Genomic DNA, 23,345 nt, shown 5'->3' on the forward strand with positions numbered 1-23,345 from the left:
AATTTCCGCCTCTCTGCAGAGGGCACAATCCCCTGCGGACATTCCTTGTGCAGGTGTCACCAAAATGAGTGGGGCTTGCGCAAGGCCACTCTGCCCTTTTGAAATCAATAGCAGCTACAAAGGGGCTGGTGCAGAAGCAGCTGTCCGCAGACTCAAGATAAAAAGCCAGCAGATGTCTCAACCACTGATGCTGCCACTTGAAGCCCCATTTCTGGCACAACTGCTCAACTTCCAGGGGGTGAAAAACAATTTTGTTTTAAAATTAAGCTTACTCAGCTTGGTAAAGTTTTAAAACTTTCAGAACATACCATTTTAAAAACGTCTTCGGATTTTAAGAGAACTTCTTTTTAAAAAACAGACCAAGTACTTTAGCATTAATTTAAATTAATTGAAAGAGGACAATCTATTTTACTGCTTGACCAAAATTAAAAAAAAATGACAATTCATCACATTTACTTTGATTAAAAAAGGACTAAACTTTATTGACAAACTGCTGCAGACATCTTGACAAATTTTAGCTACCTATTTAGGCAGGCTTACACAAGTAGTAGCATTTAATCTTCCAAGAACAAAATGGGAGAACAGTGTACAAATCTATGTACAAAATGAAGCTCCTTGCTTTTTTCAGCTGCAATGTCCCTTTTTAACATAAAGCTAGTGTTGAGACGCACTTGAACATGTCATTGGAATGGCTAAAAGCTTTACAGTTTTGCCAATTTTAAGCCTGAGCTGTATTATGTACTGCAAACACTCAAGTGTTCAGCTTTTCCTTTAAGAAAAAAGAAAAGAAAAAAGAGAGAGACACAATGCACAGCTATTCATTTAATACTTCCTAATATCAAAACACTGGGCAGTTAGAGCAATATAAAAATTACAGAGCAGCTAGATGTCCACTTCTCTTAAAAATTCTTCATGCAGAATTAAGCCAAGAACACCTTTTGCTGGAGAACGTCCGTCACTAGCATCTCAACACTGGGGCTAGATTTCAAAACCCACATGGTCAATGTTACAAACCTAATTTTTTTTTTAAAGTTAAACTGATTGAGAAAAAAATTACTGTTTTATCTGTTAAGGAGAATTCTTTCTATTAACATTTAAACTTAAGATTAATCAAGCAATCTGCTTTTAAGGGCAAAGTGTTCATATTTGAGCTTACTTTTTAAACTGCGGCAGTTGCTACCATTACATTATGATTTTAAGTCATTAAAAGCCAACCCTGAATTTTGAAATGTAGCCTACTTTTGGGATTCTGCAACTACAACTTTTATGGGTTGCCTAAAAAACAAAAAATACTTAAAGATTAACAAACTTTAATTTCATAACTGTTAAGCAAGCATGTCACTTTGGAAACTAACATTTTTTACCTCAACTTTTTCTTTTTAAAGGTACAGTTGTGTTTATATATCTAAACAGAGAAAAAAAAAGCCATCTACACACTTAAAAATTGAATTCAGTCTTCTAAATCTAAATTATTTTAAAATACTACATACAGAAGCCAGAATGCAAGATCAGTGGTGGGGGAGGATGGAGGTGGGAGAAAAAGGGAGCCAGAGAAAAATCAGGGAGACAATTACTTGTCTGTTGTGGGTAAAGCAACAGGAATCCTGGGAGATACAAGAATCAGAAACAACTGTTTGCTCAAAAGTGATATTTCCCCCTCATGTATGCTTTAATAGCGTCCGTATGGGTGCTCTCTGTACGCTCCCTTCACTGGCCTAGTCGGAGGGGCCTTGAGCGAGGGCCTTGTTCCATTCCAATCATCTTGACCTGCAGGAAAGAAAATAGTGCATGTAGGCAGCAGAAAAAGGACAGCTGTTTTGCTTTTCATGAATCATGGTGTTAGCAAATAACCCTGAAAAGAGACCTAGGCATAGATTTCAGTGTGCTACCCAAATGGTGCTTTGGAAGGAACTGGAGTGTATGTGAAGTACTATTCAAAGCTGGCAAGACACAGAAGTCTTGCACAAATCATCATGAGTCAAAATGGCTCATTGCAGGTAATCAAAACACAGAATTGGCCAAAGTTTTGATGCACACAACTACACTCCTAGTAGTTTATTAATGGAACATATATTTTAAAGGATGCATGCTTCTCTACAAGTGGACAGCTTCAACTGAGGGGTTTAGTTGTCTGCCCTAATGTGTTACCACCATAGCCTTTGTTGCCCTGAGAAAATACTTTTAAAATTTAGTACAGTTCTATCTCGCCTCTCTTTCATCACAGAGCTCAAGGTGGCATCGGGGTTTCCAAGATGTCTTCCTATCCAAAGGACTGACCAGACCAGACTTCAGCAAGCTGCAACATGTGCCATCAGAACATACCCTCCTGGCACATGCCCAACAGGAGACAATACAGTCCTCAGGTGCAGTAGGAAACTATTATTTTCACCAAACATAGAAGGCATAATAAGGAGGAATATTAACAGTTTTGGGGGAAATGAAACATCAGAAAAACACAAGGTTCCTTTCAAAAACAAGACAAAATTAGTTTTGTTGAAATCCATACTCTTCTGACTAGCTAAAACCTCACACTTCTAATTCAACATGGCTGGCTCACACAAGTTATTTTTCTCATTGTGTCCACAGGAAAGCAGGCACATGCTCTAAAATTAGTTACAACTGAACTAATTAAGAGAAGCATTGTCGTGCCCAGTGGCCCAGAGGAGGTTTGGTCCCTTCAGTCAGGAAAATCAGAGGATGCAACAGTAATACTGAAGAGGCAGAGAAATAATGCTTAGAGTCAACCCAAAGGAAGAGGACAGATAAATGGAAACACTGGCAATCTTTCACAAATATTGTCATGACCAGAAAGCTGTTTCCATAGTTGCCAGTATCTCAGTGTAGAAGGGGACAAACCTTCTTAGAGTTGCAAGGAGCTCTCATTTTTATCTTCCTCATACTCATCCGAGAATTCTTTGGCAGCTAAATACTTCTTGTCTCACACTGGTGATATTTAAAGCTTCATGGATTTCATGACTGTACTGTGCCAATGTGGAATTGAATTATTGGCAAAGAATTCAGCATCCTGAGAAATCCAACCTTTCCTTTACAAAGATACACACATACAGTCCTTAGCTTTAAGCATTTAAAAATGGTCTAGAATGTGTGGCAAAATGTCAGCTGAAATCTTGCAAGTTAAAAATGAAAGAGAGAAGACCACAGGGCTTTATTATTCCCTGCTGAGTGTCTTGCACTTTCTAGTGGTTAGCAGAACAGTAACAGCTCTGCTTTTTGGTGCAGAATGAAAACTTGGGATAAAACTCACTGGTAATTAGACTTTCTAGTAAACATTTTCATTGCACTAAGATAGCCAGTATATTCTTAAGATTATTGGACATTTTCAGAGTAACATCAGCTAAAGGCAAGATCTCCAGATTTGTTCTCAGCTGAAAAGACTCGTTATATGCTACATACTGCCTCTCAAAAAACTTAGATCATGATAACCTTTTTATCTTTTGCAAAAAAGTAACTGACTAAAATACATCGAACACAGAGTTCTGCTTCTGCCATGGCAACAGAGCATGCAGACGTACCATACGCTTCATAAGATTCCTGTGCTTCACCATGTCCATAGTCATAATATTCTGTTTCCCTGCAATAACAAGACGGATTATTATTATTATTATTATTATTATTATTATCCCTTGAGGTGGTGTATTTTTCTAATAATCATGCTTTTAATATTTAGGATGGTCCAAATGACCATCTATCTCACAGAGAGGGTAATGTGGACGTGCTTCTTGCAATAGTTAGGGACTCCCTAGACCAGATACTATGCTTCCTTGCAATACTGTCCATTAGCTAAAGTTGTAAGGGAAGAAGGAGCCCAGGCCCAGCTATCTTCACAAACAGTAAAGGAAAAGTCCATGCCAATGAGGCCAAGGCTTAGTGGATGCGATGGGGCCCTTTACCTGACTTTTGGGGAACACAGTGCTTTGCTAAGGCTGTAGTTACCCAATCACTCAAGGCCCAGGGAATGCTGGACAGTGCTGATCCTTGTAACACAGATACTCATGGTATAGATGCAGAAGCACACACAAGCACAATATCCTTGTGTTCTGCTGAAGATACAGGGCAATTAAGAACTAATGTGGCTCAGTTGGTTAGAACGTGATGCTACTAAAGGTTGTGGATTGGATGAGCCAACTGCATATTTCTGCATTGCAGGGGGTTGGACAACATTACTCGACAAGTCCCCTTCCAACTTGATTCTAAGTAATCAAAAGGAAGCACTTACTGTTGACCCTGGCTGTAGTAGCCTTCATATCCTTCGTAACTTTGCTCTGCGTAAGCATCGTCATAGCCCTGGAATAGACAAAGAGGCAAGGGAGGAGTCAGATATTGTAAAAAAAAATATAAAATAAAATACCAAGCAAAGTACCATCTATAAAAGTCCAAATCACAAAAGTGACACACAGGTACCCCCTTCAAACACACATTACTTTACTTTGCAGTTATCCAAACAATGTCCTTTGAAATATTTCACACACTAAAAAAATACAATTGCCCAGTGTAGATATAACAATCTTGGTCTAATAAATGGAATAGACCAGACTTCCCCAACCTGTTGTTTTCCAGATATTTTGGACTACATCACCCCAGTCAGCATGGCAAAAGCTGGTTTGCTACTACAAAGTTTGTGAAATTTCTTTAAGAACTGGTACAATCATCCTCCCTCCATACTTCCGAGCAACCAAGGTCCCCTAGACTATGGTCCTTTGCCAAGCAGTACTTCACCGGGATCTGTGATCAAGTCTTATTTCTGTGAATCAGAAAGCATTAAAGATGCAGTGTAAGGAGGATGAGGCTAGCAGGGAGGAAAACCTCAAGAAAACAACTGCCAAGCAGACACAATTTCTGTCTCTGCTTGGTGCTATTTTCTCCACTGAAGACAAGGCTTATTCATTCTTAAGGGCCATTACTTTTTAAAGTAGCCAGGTCCAAAGGCCCATGCTATTATCAAACTCTCCTGTACAGTACCAAGCAAGCATGCCTTTCCCCTGTACTTATCAAATGACATCTGTTATATTCTTTCAAAGTTGTATGTGGGAAGACCCCACCATATACAGTGATATCTCAGGTTACAGACGCTTCAGGTTACAGACTCCGCTAACCCAGAAATAGTACCTCAGATTAAGAACTTTGCTTCAGGATGAGAACAGAAATCACGTGGCGACGGTGTGGCAGCAGCAGCGGGAGGCCCCATTAGCTTAAGTGGTACCTCAGGTTAAGAACAGTTTCAGGTTAAGAATGGACCTAAGAATGGACCTCCAGAACGAATTAAGTTCTTAACCCGAGGTACCACTGTATTTAAAACAGTATGATTTTACTTTAAATAGTCATAGCTTTTCTCAGGCTTCTGGGAGATGTAGTCTGTTAAGAGTGCTGAGAGCTGTTAGGAGACCCATATTCAGGAAGCTACAATTCTCAGAATTCTCTGGGGAGAGGGACTGACTGTTAAACCCTCTGAAGATTGCATCTCTGTGAGGCGAATGGGTGAGGGCTCTTAACACCTCTCAGCACCCTTAACAAACAGTCGCTCCCATAATTCTTTGGGAGAAGGCATGATTGTTAAAGTGATATCATAGTGCTTGAAATGTAAGGTGTTAATGTGTTCAAAAAAGGTCTAACTCTGGGGGAGGAGCAGGCTATTTGCTTGCACGTTCAATTCCCAGCATCTTTAGGCAGTGCTGGGAAAGACCCTGGTTTGAAATCCCATAGTGAATTGCAGTCAATCACTGCTGACAATACTGTGCTAGACAGACCAGTCATCTTAATCTGACAAAGGATGCTCTCTATGTTCTTACGTATGTATAATCTTGGGTGTTGCGGATAAACCAAAGTTTTTAGACACAAGTAATCTGTTATCAGACTTTCTCCCTCCTCTCAGAAAGTTAAAAACTGCTTACATAATCTTCATAGGTCTCTGGTGCAGGAGGGGGAGGAAGAGGTATTCTTTGAATGCCAGCTGCCCGAGCTCTTGGTGCAGGGGCACCTCTCACTGCTGGAAGAGGGGGAACACCCCGGGCCACAGCTGCTCCTCTTGCAATGGCACCTCTCACTGGGGCCCCCCGCACAAGAGCTCCACGTGGAGGTGGTGGCGGAGGTCCCACGCCACGTCCCCTATAAAAAGGGGACAGAAGAGTTAGCAGGCACACACAATCTGCACACAACCATGCTCTGGACACCCACTAAATCTAATCTGTTGTCTATAAAGAAGCTCAATTTGCAGAGGCCTAGCAGCAGAGATGAATGACAAAATTAAATCTAGTAAAATTTGCTGTGTGATGTACGGAGACAGAGCTAAAAATGCCCAAATGTGAAACTTGGATTGAGCAAGTAGCAAAGATTTAAGTACCTACCAGAATCACTTCAAAGATAAGCCAAACTAGCAGCATCAGCTGTCAATGCAAAAGGCCCAAGAGATCTCAAAAAAGAAATGGGCCTTTATAGTCTTCTAAGTTTAGCACAAAGTAGTTTTTGGAAGCAAAGGAGAGAGGAAGCATTATCACTTGATATTCATACAGCCCAGTTTCTATATATATAAAGATGTGTATGGAAAAACCTACACAACTGAGGCTGCTTCTGATATTTGGATTTTGAATAATGATGATGATGATAATTTTTTATTTATACCCTGCCCTCCCCAGCCAAGACCAGGCTAAGGGCGGCTAACAACCAGTAATAAAAACAAGTTGAATAATTTGTGGGGTTTTTTTAATGTTAAGGACAGGTGTTGCCAAAGGGAAACATAATAAAGGAAAGACATGAAGAAAGGGGCAGATGCACAGATGTAGGTAAGCAGATTAGCAATTTTATGGAGCAGTGATGTCTAGGTCAAGAAGGGTTAAGATAAAGTAGCAAAGAGCAGAGCAAAGGCAGCTGTGAAGGGCACTTAAAGCTATATCCACCTGGCCTGAGACATAGAAAACATTCAACTGTCTCTCTGAAACAAGGGTTGGAAATGAAAACCAAAGTTTCTTAAATGAAAACCAAAGTTTCAAAAGTCTCATGTTATCCTTGCTTAGTGCAGAATGCATTGGCAGGACCGTAAAGTTTAGGAATAATTAAAGATGGTCTACAATTAATGGGCCACCACCCTATTGGACAATTCATGAACCCCATCAAAGATCTGGTATTGTCAACATGCTGAACAAGAAAAAGCTTGCAATTGCGAGAGTAAACTAAGACTCAAAACCCACCACCTATGGGAAATATGACTGAGCGCCTTTTCTATTGCCTCTCACCTGTTCAGCAAGGCTGCCCCACTCCACACACTAAAAAAAAAATTGAAACAGCCATTAAGCCCATATCGCTTCCCCACCTCCCCAAACCATCAGAAGCACAATCTTACTGCTTAAAGATGCAACTGCAACCAGCAAGAGCTCATCTCCAGCAACATTTCCATTTCTTACCTAGGAACAGGTGGAGGTGGGGGCACAGCTCCCCTTCCTCGTACAGGAATCCCTCGACCTCGTGTTGGCTCTGGCACACCATTGAGATAAGACAGCTCCAGAAACTGCTCCTGGCAGATGTCATCCATCATATCCTGAGCAAAAACAGAGGGAATTAATTTCTAGGCCATGCAAATAAAATAAAATAAAATAAAATAAATCTCATTCATTTTATTTGAAATGGGTTTTTGTGCTGCTAACAACAGCTCTGTTTGGAAAGGCATAGGTGAGTACTATGGGCAGGAGTTGCCTAAGACACAACAGCTGCCACAAAACATCCTCTGCACCCTTGTAGAACAGCTGGCCTTCCTGCCTGTCAAATGCTCTGAGAAGTGGGCTCCCTTAGCAACCTAAATTTCTTGTTCCCATTCAGAGGCGGCAGGAAATGTTTTCAGTCCAAAGAGCAAATGCTCACCAGTAACTCTAAGCTGCCTCTTTCCACTTCTGTCCCTGCTCTGTGCATTCTGCACTCTCCAGGGGGTACAATTTCAGGCAATCTGTGGAGGGATTAGCAGCAGAGCAAAAGCATTTCACTCCCTAAATCCAGTAGGGAATCCAGTCACTGATGCCAATCTGTTGGAGGGGTGCAACAGTAACACAGTAAAGTGTTAAAAGATAGGAGGTGGTTTTGGCAAACCAAAAGGAACAGATGGCTTCAAAGAAGAGCGATCACTTTTGTATCCTTTTGGATACGTGGAAGCCTTCAAAGCTTCACAAACCTTACATGCAGTCTCTATGTAGCTCTACCCCTTTGTGCACCATATTCAAAACTGAGACAGTCACAGCCATTTTGTGTTGTGTGCATTAGAACAAAAACAAATGTATCAGAAGTCCATTATCCACAGCAGGGCAGACATGGAACTCTTGTTCTGCTTTAGCTGCACAGCAATGCCTGTCCAAGAGGCTTCTATAATTCCCTACCTGGAAGCTCAGCTCAACGGGGGTAACTAAGACAACCCCCACCCCCAAATTCCTGTGTACTCTCCACAATGTGTGCACATACACACCTCACACCTTTAGAACATGAGATCTAACAATTTCCTCTGCTGATGAATAATGAAAGCTAGTCATTTCTGAATATTTCTAGAAAGGTCTTTCTGCTTTTCAAGACAGGTATTAAACCCGAGGTGGAAACACCACCCCCCCCGCTAGTCTTAAAATGGTGCATTAGCACTAAAGTTCCCTTCTCTAGTTGAGTTGAAACCTCAGGAGTTTCCGTTTCAGAAAGCTCAGCTGCACCTACAATTCATGTAACAAATTTCAGAAGGCAAAACCAAACCAGCAATCCAGATGTTAGAATCCTTGGTTCTCTAAAATGAATAAAAGATCAGGTGGTCCCCCCGCCCCGCAAAAAGAACATTTGCAGGTGTTAGCAAATAAAATTGAGTTCCTGACAACTTTTGGAGCAGCCAATCTCTTGATGGCATCTTCCCTAGAGTCCAATCTTTTGACCCTTTAATAGCCTTTAAGTTCTTAAGTAACTGTTGCAAAATCTCTAAGATTATAATTTTTAAATGTCAACCCAACACTTTTTTCAAAATAGGACAAGGTCTTTCGTATCTATGACTGCTTGGGAGTCATTTTTGCAGAAAGACATCCAACTGCATAGGTGGGTTGGCTGCAATTAAGTTTTGGAACGAAGCATTTGTTCAGCTCCGGTGATTGAATTGTCAATACTTAGTACTGCCTTACTCAAAACATTATCACCTTTTTCTCTCTGACTGAGCTTATTCTATGGAATATGCTTTGCCACAATCTGTTCTACTTGAACACACCTTGCCAAGACCAAACATGTCATTATGCAGAACATTTTAGAAAAAGAAGGTGGTATGTACCGGAACAAGGAACTTTTTGACTTCTTCCATGGCATGGGCCATAAGAGCATAAGCCTCACACGGTGGCCCGAAAACTTCAATGAAGACATGCAGGTCCATATTTAAATGAGCATACTTTGGGTCACCCCCCTTGCGCAGTTCTTCCTCCTGAAAAACAAACAACTGTTTCAGTAGATGGCTATAGGTTTTATATGTTGCTCACATAGAGACAAGTGTTGCTTTGCCACACCTGCAAATAGATGCCACCAACCTCTCAGAATTTTCCCCCCGGAAGCAGAGACAAATTCTATGATGCTTAAAGGAATGAAGTGTTGGGATTATGTCTCACATCTTTCCCTAGTTCTCAAAGAAAAAAATTATTATCCTTACCTGCTCGCTGTAAGGCAGGCTTTCTCCAGATGTTTTTGGCCTACAACTCCCATGATCCCTTGCTAGCAGGACCCAGTGGTCAGGGACGATGGGAATTGTAGTCTCAAAAACATCTGGAGGGCTGAGGTTGAGGAAGCCTGCTGTAAGGTAATTTTACTATTGCTTCCGGTTTGCATGTGTGAAACTGGATTCAACACCTTATTGAAGGGCTCCATATGTTCATGACAGAACTAACTACTAAGACTTAGGAGGCTGTTGCTGCAGCTCTGGACCCTTCAATCCATGAGTTATTTTACTGGGCTAGTAATGACTTTCATGACTGTTTGACCTAGGTGAATTTTACTGCCATTTGGAGAGGCCCATGTAATTGTGGCAGCACTTGCTTTACTGGCCAGTGGTGCTAATCTTTTGGTGCACAATTAACTACCCACCCATACTTTTAATCTGGAAACTTTTTTTAAGCTGAGACTGCTCTGTGCTTGGACACACAAGTGGATTCCTCACACCCAATGACTGCAACAGCAACTGCTCACCTATTTGCAAATAAAGGTGGCAGGATAAAACACAAGTACAGGACTAGACATTTTGGTAGAAATCTCAGACCCCGACAACAGTCTTTCATTTATGCCTCCTAGTACATAATTCTAAGAACAGGAATCAAAACAAAGTCTAACATTAGTTTTACTAAAAAAATTATTTACCTGTGCCAACCCTAAACTAGTTATCCCCAGATGGTCCAGGCCCTAAACTTTTGCTTGCATATATCGACTCCAAAGAATTTTGCCAACTGATATTCCAAAGAAATATGAAAAATGGGCTTCCAATAAGATTCATTTTTTTCTATTCTCACTTACTTGGCAATGAAAAATCCTGACTAGCATAAACTCAAGATTTACTTACTTGGCTTTAAACAATCTAGAGGCTTAACAGTAGCCTTCACAAGTACAATTTTAAAAAGTTAAGAAAACCAAGATTTCAGTTAGATGCCCTCTTCAAAGCCACATGGAAACGTGAGAAGCAAGAGCTCAACTTTGAAGTGATGCTCTATGAATCTCTTTTCTTTACATAGCCTAGATACAACAAACACTTGGCAATGGTTGTATTAGAAAACACTATTGCATTCTGTTAATCAGCTGCCTGCTCATTCTGTGATTAATGGCAAAGCAACAAGTACTCACTCCTAGGGATTTTGCAGTTCTAAGTTATCAATGCATTTTTCAAAGGTAGGTAACACAACACTTTTACTTAAAGGCAATGTGCTGTCAACAAACGGTTGGCCAACCCAACCATCTATGAAAAAAATCCAGAGTTCTAAAACACACAAAAGTACTTGAACTTTGAGCCCAATACCCCTACCTTTGCCTTGTCTCTCATTGATCCCTTCCCCAGTACAGATATCTTTGCTCCAGTTTCTTCCTGCAGTCGCTTGATGGTGTTGCCTTGGGGTCCCAAGATCTTCCCAACAAAGTTAAACTAAAAGGAGAGAAACAGATTTTTTCTTAGTTTCAAAAACTGAATTAAGTTACTTTAAAATTTATACTGCAATAACTAGGATCAGCAATTATAAGTTTCCCGAAATTTTAAACTGTACTCATTTTGGCCTTCTAGAAAAAAACCAAAGGGTGAATGATCCAAATTCTGGTAAGTTAGCAATCAAGCATATCAAAGTGTGCATAGTGAAAGTGTTTGCATTTTAAAAGAACACACTGGAGGAAAGGTGGCTTGGAGGCAAAAGACTTTTGGTATCACAGATTCACATCTGGGGGCTTGTGGGAATGCTCGGTAAACTTACATGTATAAGATATGTTGTTTAAAAAGTTGGACTAATTACGGGGCATTAGGAACACCCCCCCCAAATTATTTTGACACCACCATGGGGAACCTAGAGAAACTGCTAGTAAAAAAATATATAGAAATTGTTATTTTTAAAAAAGTTGGTAACCCTAACAAAAGCCTTTGACATCACAGCAGGATCAGTCAAGATGGTTTCCCTGTCTATTTTTAAATAAAATGACAGACTTTAGGGGGGCACAAAAAGCCCTGATCTATGCAATGCCACTTCTGTGGCACAACTCTAGTTCTCATCTTACTACCTAACTGTAACTGAAATATGGCCCCTTTCCCCCATGTATATCACTGTCTCCCCTCCTCTCTTTTTTCTTGCTATGGCAAATTTAGACTGTAACGTCCTCAGGGCAGGGACCTGTCCTCTTATGTTTTGTGACGTGCCATATTGCACAAGGAATGAAATATATATATTTTTTGCCAATAATAAACAGAGTCAGGAGAAAATGAAAGACAAAGTCCGAGATTGGTTACATTACGCTCAGATTAAAGAAGTTTTCAAACTCGATAAAAAGCTAGGATTCCAGGTGGAAAAATCGAAGTTAGAAACGGAATTGTTAGAGCCTAAGACTAAGGTACTTTCAAGAATGTATAACTTGCTGTTAAAATGGAACACACAAGAGGAAACGGTTAAATCGGCTATGATAAAGTGGGCACAGGACATTGGGTATAATATTATGTTTGAGGACTGGGAAAGGTTGTGGACTACTGGGCTGAACTTCACTGCATGTAATGCTTTGAAAGAAAATGTAATGAAAATGATATATAGATGGTACATGACCCCAGTCAAACTTGCAAAAATATACCACTTGTCTGATAACAAATGTTGGAAATGTAAGGAAAATGAAGGAACGTTCTTTCACCTTTGGTGGACTTGCCCTAGAGTGAAGGCTTTCTGGGAAATGATATATAATGAGCTGAAAAAGGTATTTAAGTATACCTTCCCTAAGAAACCAGAGGCCTTCCTCTTGGGTATTGTCGGCCAAGAAGGACCGAACATTTTTTATGTATGCAACAACAGCAGCAAGGATACTTGTCGCTAAGCATTGGAAACCCCAAGATCTACCCACACTGGAAGAATGGCAGATGCAACTGATAGACTATATGGAACTGGCCGAGATGACTGGCAGAATCCGAGACCTGGGAGAGGAGACGGTAGAAGAAGACTGGAAAAAATTTAAGATTTACTTGCAAAAATATTGTAAATTGTATGAATGTTAAGCAGGATGCTTGATTATAAACAACCTGGCACCATTGAAACAGACGAAGTGAACTATGAAGATAAGTCAAATTTAAGAAAAAACAAATTTTTAGATAATTATTAGGCTAAGTTTAATGTTTTAAGGAGTGAAATAAACGTATCTAAAATTTAAGATATAACATTGGAAAATTAGATAGTAAGGATGGAGATAAGGTGATAAATTGCTGGTTTAATTTTTATAATTTGGAACGCAGGAGCGGGAGATGTGAGGAAGTCCAAAGGAGATAAGAAAATATGTTATGATATGTAATATTCTTGCTTGCTTTTTTATATTGTAATCAAAAAACCCTTAATAAATATTATAAAAAAATAAAATAATAATAAACATTTTCAAGTACAAGAAATATCCTTCATAAGCCTATGCTCTGGCCTGCTACAAACACACAAAGAAAATACAGCAGAAACGCCTTGGAAATATTTAACAACAGCAATAAATGCATTGGCATAAATCAGGACAGCTCAAAGCAAACAGCTGCTGTGAGTGGAAATCTGTCATAAGCATCCCTTTACAGGGCATTAATGAGGCATTTGCTGGCCTTCACCTTAGGGTATTGCTTGACTGGGATGAGAACTCGTTCTTTCAGCTTCATGTTCTTATGAGAAAATAGGTCCAGATAGGTCTCTTCCTCATCTTTCTTTGATTCACCTTTCTGAATTTTGTCGATTTCTAAACAAGACAAAGCATACAATTGAGACAGCACTTCAACCTTTTTTAAAAAAAGAAAAACCCAACAGGATGCATGTAAAAGCAGGTACAAGAGGCAGCTTGTCTAGAATCACCCCCCATTCAAGGTACATGACTGTGCAAGTGAGCCCCAAACTCAGTTTTTCCACAACCTAGCCAATAGGCCCACCAAACAAACAAACAAACAAACATCATTGTCCTATATGCACTTATGTTAGCTAACTGTTTCTAAACCGAAGTGAAAGGGAGAGAGAGCTGCTTTTATACAGTTTTGCTACTTTGTAGCTTTTCTCATTTGCTCCCAGCAACATCTTACCTATTGCATTTTATTAAGGCAGCAGCCATGCGGGAGCCAGTTATTACCAAGTTCTCCCCCAAACATTTCTAAGAAAACTCTACAGACCCCTGCCACACCAGAACACCCCCAATTCTGAGCCAACCACGTCTGCTGTAATGGAAAACATTCTGGTGTTCTTTCTCGCCTGTTCCCTTTCTTGCCTGTCTTAACCAGGCAATTTTTTAACAGGACGAGCCCTTACTGCTCTGGTTGTGACATCAAATACTTGAATATGTGTGTATTTGCACTAAAAGGAAGTCCAAGAATGTAACTGGCAAGCTCTCAATTTGCAAGTGACACGACTGGGCTGCTTGCCAAGTTCCAAGGCCTTCCCTACGACAGGCTGAAGGAAATATAGGAATATCAAGAAGATACTACTACTTTTTGGGTAGGCCTTCTCTAAACAAAGCCCAGTTTCCCAAGGATGAAAGAAGGAAAACACCTATGTCACAGAAGCTCTAAGACATGGGTAGGCAAACTAAGACCCAGGGGCCGGATCCGGCCCAATCACCGTCTAAATTCAGCCTGCGGATGGTCCAGGAATCAGCGTGTTTTTACATGAGTAGAATGTGTTCTTTTAGTTAAAATGCACCTCTGGGTTATTTGTGGGGCACAGGAATTTGTTCATTCTTTTTTTCAAAATATAGTCTGCCCCCCCCACAAGGTCTGAGGGACAGTGGACTGGCCCCCTGCTGAAAAAGTTTGCTGACCCCTGCTCTAAGAGTTTACTCAGCAACTATGGAACAAAAGTCAGTCCAACAGTAAAAATACTAGGACCAATAGGTATCTTCAGGTTGAATTGAAGATGCCCATCCAAAGTAAAAAACCCAAAAAAAACTTTCAAGATAAAAAGACAGAAATTGATCAGTAGGTTTTACTTTTCCCCCTTTCATTTAAATGACCTTGAAGAGCCCTTCTAACCCATATTTCGGGCTCTTTGAATATTAAATTGATATTCATAGAAGTCACTGAAGCATGCTAAAATTTCTTGATTTTTTTTTGCACGAAGAATAAAGGTTTTAAACCACAAGCTGTTCAACACTGCTAAGAGAATTACTCAAGCACAGAAACCAATTTATTCTGTTAAGAACTACATTTTAGAAAAAGATTGCCTTCACCAGGAGAAACAGAGTTTTATGCATCAATGTGCACGAACAATATAAATTCTATTTTAAGGAATAACTAGCCTTGCTGTAACATTTTGACCTCAAACTCTATAATGAACTACGGGTGAGTTAGGTTGTCTACCAAAAGGCTGATAATTGATTTGCCAAAAGCCTGGTTCGGGGCAGCAGAAGACTGCAGCCACCATCTTAACCCCCCCCCCCATAGACGTGCATGTGCAGATGTGGACAAGTGTCTCACCAACAGAAACAAGTTCCTTTTGTTTCTCAACAAACTTGCTTGGAAATAACCTGTTCTGGAGTAACTCAAAAAGCAGCTTCCAGAAAGGTATAGATGGACATTCTCTAATGCTATTACTTTTCTAACGCAAAAAGCAACACTTTTAGATTTCTGGCTGCTGCTGCTGCAAAAGCTATCCAAGCTGAAGCTGCCCTACGATAGCACTGCTGACCCTGCTAGGAAACCACCCAGAACTTCTCAGGGGTTCACAAGCCCATGAAACCAGGGTAACTAGCTCCACATGCTCAAAATATTATACTGGTACCTGAAACTGCAGTTTGCAGTCACCCCAAACATGATACATTTCTTATGTTAACAAGGCTTTTGTATATGAAAGTGTTTACATACTCTTAGGATCCTCATACACTCCTATTCTTCTGCATTTAACAGGAGTGGGAAACTTTCCCCCCTTCATATGTTGCTGAACTACATCAGCCTTAGCAAGCACAGCAAACAGTCAGGGATGGTGGGAGTTGTAGTTTAGCAACATCTGGAAGTCGAAGGGTTCCCAAACCTGGCATAAATGTTCACCAGTGCTGAAAGCCGTGGCCAACTGCAGTGCAGCAGTGTGTGAGCACCTACCTTTTAGGCAAAGTCCAAATGTAAAGGAAAATATGGCACCTCCATTTGTTTCATGTAACTAAATACAAGGCCTAGTCTATTCTTTAATGCACAAAACAATCAACACATTGCAGATACTTTGCCACCTGGACAAATGGATTTTACTCCTACCTTTAAAAAAAAGCAAATATCTAGCCAGAAGGCTATTTGGCAGATGTAATAATATTTTATTTCAACTCCCACTCATATACCCAGCAGTCTGCTAAACAAGGTCAGAACACCATTCTCTGTGCATGAATTAGCAAGGTTATACTTCAATCATATGGCTCCATCAAGAGGATTCTAAAAAGGCCCGGAATAAGGGACTGCCAGAGGGCAGTACTGATGAAAGAATTAAAAGCTACAGTATATGCTAGACTGGACAAATTCTAAGAGCTAGTCTTGCATAGTTTCAAGGAAGCACAATCGGTTTAGGTAAATATATATCAGTACCATAATTTAACCAGAAATACTGTAGACCTATTGATCTATGGCCTTTTTTATTGTTTTATAGAAAATTTTAAATTTATATTGTCCAGTCTCTCAATGAACTTAAAATAACTGAATTACAGTATAACTTATGCACAGAAAGTAAAAGCTGTAAACTTGGCTAGAATCAGAACTTCATTTAGGGAGAATAAGGAGTAAGCATACTCCCTTGGATATAGGGGAACTAAGAGACAAGGAAATCAGAAGCAAGTTGCTGATAAAAGAAAGAGCAGTCTATTTGGAAAGAATCCAATAGAAAAACAAGTGAAAGACAAGACATGAGAGGGCTGCAAAGAAACTTCACATTGTATACAGAAGGGGTTGTATATCGTTGGGAAAGGGAAAGAAGAGGAGTTTGGCTAAGAGGCAGGATGGCAAAAAGTAGGACAGAGCAGGTGGTAGGGATGGGATTTTTTACTGCTTTATCCCCCCCCCCCCCGAAATTGTTGGCTTTATAAGTTCATTAGTAAGAGTGAATGGAAGCCAACTGCAAATACAATATTATTAGGCAACCCTGGCTGTTTTAAAGTTTTTAACTTTGTTTACTAAATACAAGTAAACTAAACATGCTTAATTAGATCACCTTTAGGGCAACAGTTTTCTGATGCAAATTACTCACCAGAGGTACACTACTAACAGGAAGAAAGCATGTTGGTAAAAAGAGGCTAGGAAGTACAAGTCTAAAGCAGGGCTTCCCAACTTCTCTAATCCCTGATCTTTTCAACTCCACTGACACACTGGGAACTTTAAAAGTGTGTGGTGGGGACCACCACAAAATGGCTGCCATGGGGGGTGTCATCAAATCATAAAATGGCTGCCACAAAGGCATAGAGTCAAATCTAGTAAATAAAAAAAAAATGAATACTGAAACTACATGTTTCTTACATGGGAACTGGCCCACTCAACCACAATAAAATAAAATTTTACATAGGTGTTGTTACTGAGCAGTTCTATAAAAACCAGTCTGGTGTTTTCCAGTATTACCATGGCACAAGAACACTTATGCAAGTCATGGGTCCTCATGGAGTTACAATGGATGCAAACAATGCACCAATTTATTTAAGCTAGGGTAGCATTTGTCCTACTCATTGTGCTACTGTAAGAGCATTTTAAGACCTGCCCCCCCCCCCCGTCACTCTGCTCTCTTCCCTGCCTCTCATCCCAGGGCCCTGGATCTGTTGGCTGGGTCATTGCCCACGAAAGCTGTTTCTTGTGCCTGGGAGCCTGGCTTCAATCTTAGCCTTAAAAAGTACATACAGGCAAAGGAAGAAATGGGCACAGCTTTGCTGTAAAGGCTGAGACTGGTGTAAGACAGGCTTCCTCAACCTCGGCCCTCCAGAAGTTTTGAGACTACAATTCCCATCATCCCTGACCACTGGTACAGCTAGCTAGGGATCATGGGAGTTGTAGGCCAAAAAAATATCTGGAGGGCCGAGGTTGAGGAAGCCTGGTGTAAGAGGAGGAAGGGAATGCAGGGATTTCATAGGTTCTTTGGAGGTCCCTCCATTGGTATTGCACCTGTGGCTGCCACATAGAGACTTATGGTCTAAAGCAGGAGTGGGCAACATGCTGGTTGGGAGTGGATGGAGCTAAAGCCAATGATGGGCAGAAGGAAATAAATAAGTATCCTGGTTTAATTAATCTGGAATAAAAAGCGCCTTGCATAAACTTTCACCATGTTCCCCTCAGTTTAGAAATTCCAACCTTATCAGATCTATTCATAAGAAAGCCATAATATGTGTGATAGGGCTATTTTCTAGTACAGATTATTTTTATTTTACCAAATTCTTCAGTGTGTTATGGCTACACACATAAGTCTACCAATCTGTTCTCAAATAGCTGAGGAAAATAACTTTTTCTCCCATCAGACAACCAGTAAAAAGAAAAAAAAGCCCAATCAATTAATTCTAATCAAGAACTGCCCTTTCCAGTTTTTTTGAAACTACGTAGAAAGGGGGGAGGGAGCACTTTTAAAAAATGAACAGGAAGGAACTCAGAAGAGATGGAAGCAAAAAATGAGGCTGAGATGTCTCACACATCTCTTGGATTGCAGGTTATGGTCTAAACTTGAGACCCTGACAGCACTTTCTGCCATAATTGGGCATTGTGGCCACGTGACCCAAGGGGACAGCAAGGGCCAAGAAACAGCAGGTGGTTGCAAAGCAACTTTCACATATTGATTTGAATTCTCCAGCTGTGAGGCTTCTGCTGGCTCACATATAATTTGTCTAGGATTTTCTAAAATGTTTGGAACATAAAAATATAGGACAACTAGAACAATGACTCTTGCAATTAATAAATTAGTTATGTACTTAGAAGTTATTTGTGGAATAAAGGAGGAGTCTAGAAAGCTCTTCTGCCTGTGGTTACTGTATAAATATTTTTGCAGCAGTAGAATTTACTGTTTGGGGTGTTTGACTTCAATCTCAAATTAAAATTCTTTACTGATACAATTTCTTTACTTTCTTGCCAGTGCTTTAAAAAAGAAAAAAGTGCTTTAAAAAAGAAAAAAGGGGGGAAATGTTGGTACTCACCATAAAGTTGTTACAGTAAGTGCAACACTTTTAACATTTGGGGTGCCAGTACTGAGTACCCACAGAAAAGCACTGCTACTTGCATAGCAATACAACATGAAGCTTCTCATTCGCAGAGAAATAAAGCAATGAAACAGGCCTGTCATCCAGCAAGATTAAATCAAAGCACCTCTGAACTGTTTCAAAAAGCAAAGAAATCTGCCTTAATCACATGAACTCTGCTTTAAAAAGTTAATTAGTTCTTAGATCAAGAATGTTCCTCACCTTACTCACAAGTCAAAAATCTAGCATTCCCCTTTGTTCTAAATTCTGACTGGTTATTTCCAAACAGTTGTTGTTCTCTTGATATAGTGAAAGCCTGAAAGCACAGCAGCTGCACTGTGGTGATACGGCTACAGCAGGCGATTAGACACTGTCAAGATGTGGAAGGAGGGTGCTAGCAAGACAAAGACTGCCATTTCCACTCTATTTAATAGTTTCACTGGAAACAAGGACAAATACAGATATGCATAGCAATGAGATTACAAAGCCCTCTGTCTCGGCAAGAGGGGAAGGGGGGAGATACACAGAATGCTCTGCTTGAAATCTCCTGGAATAAAAAAAGAAAAATCCCAATACTTGGGTGGAAATTCTAGGGTCCAATTCTCTAAGTCTACCTCTGACCACCAACTTAGATGACATTTCTGTACCCACTATCACATTATAAAGGCTAATAGTACCACTAGTACCGATCGTCATAACAGATACACTAGAGCCACTACAGACTGAATTCACTGAACAGAAAACCACTGTAATTTCTCCAGCTTGACCAGGGTAAGAGGTGACCAACACTACATACAAATTAACTGGGGTTTTTTTTAACCATTACCGCCTGACTAGTAAGACACAGACACTAAGGAGAAGTGCTGGAGCTCAGTGGTAGAGCACATACTCAGACTGGATGCCCACCATTTCCAGGGCTGGGAAAGTTTCATCTGAAGCCCTGGAGAGCTGCTGCCAGTCAGTGTAGGCAATACTGAACGAGAGGGGCCAAAGATCTGACATGAGAGGCAGCTTCTCAAGTTCCCCTTCCTCATCCACAACTTCCAGGTCCAAGAGAGGATGGCAGAGAATTGACACAGCCTGCCAACTACCTAAACGAGCCTTTCCCAACAGATGTAAAGTAGTGTAGGATTCTTTCAGCAGGTACAGCTTGAACTTGTTGTGTCCAGAAAAGCTGCACCTCTGCATCACTATTAGAATAACAGGAGCCCTGAACTCTACTTCTACCTTGGTGATCACTATTATAGTTCTCATCACCATTTCTGTCATTCCTATGTACTTTCACACCTCCATTTGAAAACATCTGTCTTCCCTTTCTCAGAAACAAGATAAACAAGATTCTGGAGGTAAGGCCCACCTTTCCATCACTACATGAAAGATTACATGCCCCAGACTCCATGTTAAGAAACTTCCAATTTCCTGCTTTACTACACTCTCTGCCACTCATAGGCATGCTCTCCAAGGCAGTGTTAGAAACTGGGATAGAAAAGCTAGGAGCCAAATGGCTCCTAGGACCTGGGTTGTGGGCACCAAAACAAAATGTCTAGTCACCATTTGGGGAGGTTGGCAAAACTTTTTGTTATTTTGGTATCACATTTTTGAATTAAATTGTTAATACATATTTGATTTAATGTTTACAAGAAAAATATTGGCACCATACTTCAGTTTTCAAACACTCTACTCTTTATTGTTAAACTCCATAACATATTTTCAATCCTTAACATACACTTCAAGGCTTCAAAGTGCATACATTTCACTAATCCATGTGTCAGCCAGGTGCAAAAAATGACACCCAGACTTTTTGAGGTGCTTGCAAATGGAGAATCTTTAGAAGCGAAATGTGCCTGGCGCCCTGCCAATTTTGAACCCTGCTCCAAGGGTATAACAGTCACTTGCCTATGGAAAATAGGAATTATCACCATAAACTAGGCAAGAAGGATTCTCTAAACTAGAAGAGCAGTTTCTGTTCAGTATTCCTTTATTCATACCGTCAACATGCCACACCTACCATTTGAAAATATATGTAAGCAGATGGGTTACATGGGGGTGGGAGTTTATTTAAAATGGCAAAGGAGCCCAGTTTTATGACCTTGACAAGAATACAGGATGGGGGTTTGGTGGCAGGGAAGAGGAAGAGACAACGAATTTGCTCAACTAACTGGGGTATAAACTGCCTGAGTTCTCCCATACTGTTAACTCTGATCAACAAATAGGACCAGCACCAGATCAAATGGGTTCTAGCCTACCAAAACTTCTACTGAAGGGGAAAGTTAAGGCACATATGGCCTTCTTCATACACCTTTATACTTGATTACATTTTTAAGTATATGCCTGGAAAAGTAAAGGATGTCAGACTAACAAAGATTGGCAGGGGGGTTTACTAATTTGAACTATAGTGTTCCAGTGGATGGAATCAGGCACTCCACCTTTTCTATTACTATTATTCTACAGGACGCTGGGACTCATCTCCCCACCCCACCCCCAAATCAGCCGAGTAGTCGCCACAGTGTCGGCGGCCCCTCTCCTCTCCCCTCCCCTCCCCCGCGGCAGGGGCGTTTACCGGCTTGCAGCAGCTGCATGGCGTGGGTGAAGGAAGGGTCCAGGCTGTCCTTCTCGGCCATGAGCTCGGGCAGGTACTTGTTCTCGGGCTCGGCCTTGGCCGCGGAGCCGGCTCCGGGAATCAGCGGGGTAGGGACGACGCTGGGGGCCGGCGGAGCCGAGCCGGTGGCCGAGGGCGGCAGCAGCGGCGGAGGCTGGGGCCCGCGCACCCCGCCACCTCCGCCCCGCGGAGGCCTCCTCGGGGAAGCGGCGGCCTGAGGCGACTGGAGGCGGCCCGGGGGAGCCGCCGGGCCCGGGGCCCTGCCCAGGCGGCCGGGGGCGGCGAGGTCCTCGCGGCGCTGCATCCGCGGCCGAAGGAGCGGCAAAGGCGCGCGAGGGAACAGGGTTGCCACGCCGACTGAGCGCCGGGGCCGCCGAGACAGGAAGCGGAGGGAGGGCCGGAGCGGAAACGCCTCGTGCGCGCGGGAACTGCTTCTGCTTCTTCGCCTCTTTCTTTCTTCCTCTGCCTCGCGCCCAAAGTACGGCCGCCTCCAACCGTTCTTCTCGACTCAAGCCAGGAATGCGCGTGCGCAGACCTCGCGAGGGCGCCCACTGCGCACGCGCCAGCCTAAGGCCTCTTCGCCACGAACAAAAAAAATGAAGCGCCGGGATGAGCCGCGCAGGCGCAGCATTCCATTGAAGAGACGGCCCTCTTTCCTATCAGCTCGCCGTGCGCACACACCCTGCGCATGCGTCTTAGATGTAATTCAGGGCTCATGCGTGGTTCGTAGACTACATATATAGAGAGAAAATACATTGGAAGTAAAGGTTCACTGTACAAATTCCCTCCTACTACTCTCTCTCTCCTTTTTTTTCTTTCCATAAGAGAAAAGTGAGCGCTGCTTATGGAGAACAATAGGAAGTAGTTTTTAGCTGGATTCGGAAAGCAGCGTGGCCTCCTCGAAACGAAATGGAAACAGCAGTAAAAAGAGAAGTTAATGCTCTTTCTAATTCAGCTTTAATCCGTGTGAAAATATGATTTGGGAAACTTCTTCAAAACGTTAGCCAGGAGTACCGACGCTGCAGCAGTGTGTGCAACAGAGCACAGCCTTAAGCTGTTTAAGAACTCCAGACACGTTCCTTTCCACTAAATAAGATCAATCCCCGCGCCATAAGAAAGAGCAGCTGCCTTTCTTACTAGCTTTGGTTCGCGAAGGGAACTCGCTCCTGTAGCCTAATGGATGCTAAAAAGCGTGCCAAACTCTCTTGTCCTCCCTGGGCAACTTTCCTCGTTTCAAGCAAGGGAACACCTCCGCACTTGTGGCTGTCTAGGTGAACCCGGATCTGTGCTCTGTGGGCTAGTCTACATTAGTAAGTCTAATTCTCGTGACAAGCTCCTTCTTCGCCGAGGACAAAGCTGATAGCGAGAGGCCGAGCGCGGGAGCGCGCGCGCCCTCATGGCGAAGCGAGGAGGACAATGCACAGCCGCGTGCGCAGGAATCATGGAGGGCGCGGGAGCGCGCCCCCGCATGGGTCTCCCCACCGCCGTCTCAGTGAATAATTTTCTTAGAAGTTTACAAAAAGACAAAATGCTAATAATTTCCCAACAGTTACCGTACGATAACCATGTGCGTTGTTAAATGCCGAGTTGCATAATAGCAGTGTTTAATCTCGCATGTGCCAGACCCTAATGAGCGCACAGTTTAAGAAGAAGCAAAAATCTGGGGCATTCAAATAAGAACGTAAGAAGAATTCAGCTGGATTAGGCCATCATTGATCAATGGTCCTTCCAGCCCCGCATCCTCTTCTCACAGTGGCCCACCATATAACTGTGGAAACCTGCAAGCTGGATTTGAGCACAGGAGCACCCTGCCCTCCTATGGTTTCCAGCAACTGGTACTGAGGGGAATTGCAGTGCATGGGCATTGTGGCTAGTAGCCATTGATAGCTGC

The 23,345-nt window shown here is 41.8% G+C and overlaps 1 protein-coding gene across 2 annotated transcripts; it reads right to left on the reverse strand.

Moving 5' to 3' along the window:
• Positions 1–451: 451 nt before the first annotated feature.
• Positions 452–21,990, reverse strand: KHDRBS1 (KH RNA binding domain containing, signal transduction associated 1). 2 transcript variants are annotated; one of them, XM_083751823.1, is made up of 10 exons: positions 21,416–21,990; positions 13,307–13,431; positions 11,015–11,131; positions 9,290–9,436; positions 7,416–7,549; positions 7,248–7,277; positions 5,910–6,123; positions 4,238–4,305; positions 3,534–3,592; positions 452–1,767 (listed from the first exon to the last, which is right to left on the reverse strand). In XM_083751823.1, exons 1-10 carry the CDS (start codon positions 21,756–21,758, stop codon positions 1,670–1,672), a joined length of 1,335 nt encoding a protein of 444 aa, XP_083607949.1. In that variant the 5' UTR covers positions 21,759–21,990; the 3' UTR covers positions 452–1,669. The 2 variants fall into 2 exon arrangements, with proteins under 2 accessions (XP_083607949.1, XP_083607950.1); XM_083751824.1 differs by lacking the exon at positions 7,248–7,277 and having other exon boundaries at positions 21,416–21,988.
• Positions 21,991–23,345: the final 1,355 nt, after the last annotated feature.

Source organism: Podarcis gaigeae (genome assembly GCF_964106915.1).
Source record: "Podarcis gaigeae genome assembly, chromosome: 8".
NCBI classification, from domain to species: Eukaryota; Metazoa; Chordata; class Lepidosauria; order Squamata; family Lacertidae; genus Podarcis; species Podarcis gaigeae.

What these genes read in the sequence shown, in the direction of transcription:
- KHDRBS1 (XM_083751823.1), bottom strand. Translation starts at nt 21,758, where the DNA reads ATGCAGCGCCGCGAGGACCTCGCCGCCCCCGGCCGCCTGGGCAGGGCC. An exon ending in CAGTCAAGCAATACCCTAAG is followed by an intron (nt 11,132 to 13,306) that starts GTGAAGGCCAGC and finishes CTCTCCTTTTAG; the next exon opens with TTTAACTTTGTTGGGAAGAT. An exon ending in TACTACAGCCAGGGTCAACA is followed by an intron (nt 3,593 to 4,237) that starts GTAAGTGCTTCC and finishes TTGTTATTGCAG; the next exon opens with GGAAACAGAATATTATGACT.